The sequence below is a fragment of the Tupaia chinensis genome, unplaced genomic scaffold (assembly GCF_000334495.1).
Source record: "Tupaia chinensis unplaced genomic scaffold, TupChi_1.0 Scaffold144326_1, whole genome shotgun sequence".
Taxonomy (NCBI): Eukaryota; Metazoa; Chordata; class Mammalia; order Scandentia; family Tupaiidae; genus Tupaia; species Tupaia belangeri.
Genome location: NW_006204184.1, coordinates 278,773 through 279,390, shown reverse-complemented (window position 1 = coordinate 279,390; position 618 = coordinate 278,773). Strand labels below are relative to the sequence as shown.

Genomic DNA, 618 nt, shown 5'->3' with positions numbered 1-618 from the left:
GTTGAGTGTCCAGCGCCAGCTTCAGTCTCGCAGGCTGCCTGGGTGGGTCCTGGGCTCTGTGCGTCTGTCAGATCGTCCGTCTCTACTTCCGTGCCCAGGACTAGGCACAGGCCGGACCTCTGCCCACCCGCAGACCAACAGGCACCCACCACCCTGTCCAGAGGCCACCTCCCACACCTCCTGAGTTCACCCCTGTCTCCAGCTGGCATCTAGGACATCTGTCCTGGCCCATCGCGCTCATGGCGTCCATCACCTCTGGTAAGACGACCCCCACCCCCCCACAGCCACCAGCCAGAGCAAAGACCATCTTCCTCCTCCTCCCGGGGGTGGTTGGGCAAGGGGACGGAGGAGGGCATGGCTCTTCCTACTCACGGGGACTGGCTGGGAGGCAGGGGAGCTGTAGGTGCAGGGTGGGGAGCTCCCTGACTCGGCCCTCTCCCTGGCTCTTGGCCATCTGCGCCCGGGCCCCTCTCTCTGCCTAGCCCCCCCGGCAACGGCAGCCAGGAGGCACCGCTGGACACCCGGGACCCACTGTTAGCGCGTGCAGAGCTGGCCCTGCTCGCCACGGTCTTCGTGGCCGTGGCCCTGAGCAACGGCCTGGTGCTGGGGGCCCTGGTG

The 618-nt window shown here is 67.5% G+C and overlaps 1 protein-coding gene across 1 annotated transcript in view; it reads left to right on the top strand.

Annotated features, from left to right (window-relative positions):
- Window positions 1-15: 15 nt before the first annotated feature.
- AVPR2 (arginine vasopressin receptor 2) overlaps window positions 16-618 on the top strand; it is a 2,391-nt gene continuing 1,788 nt past the window's right edge. The window contains exon 1 of the mRNA XM_006166684.3: window positions 16-258. Coding sequence (XP_006166746.1) covers window positions 240-258 — 19 coding nt within the window. The 5' untranslated portion in view covers window positions 16-239. The remainder of the gene's footprint in view (window positions 259-618) is intronic.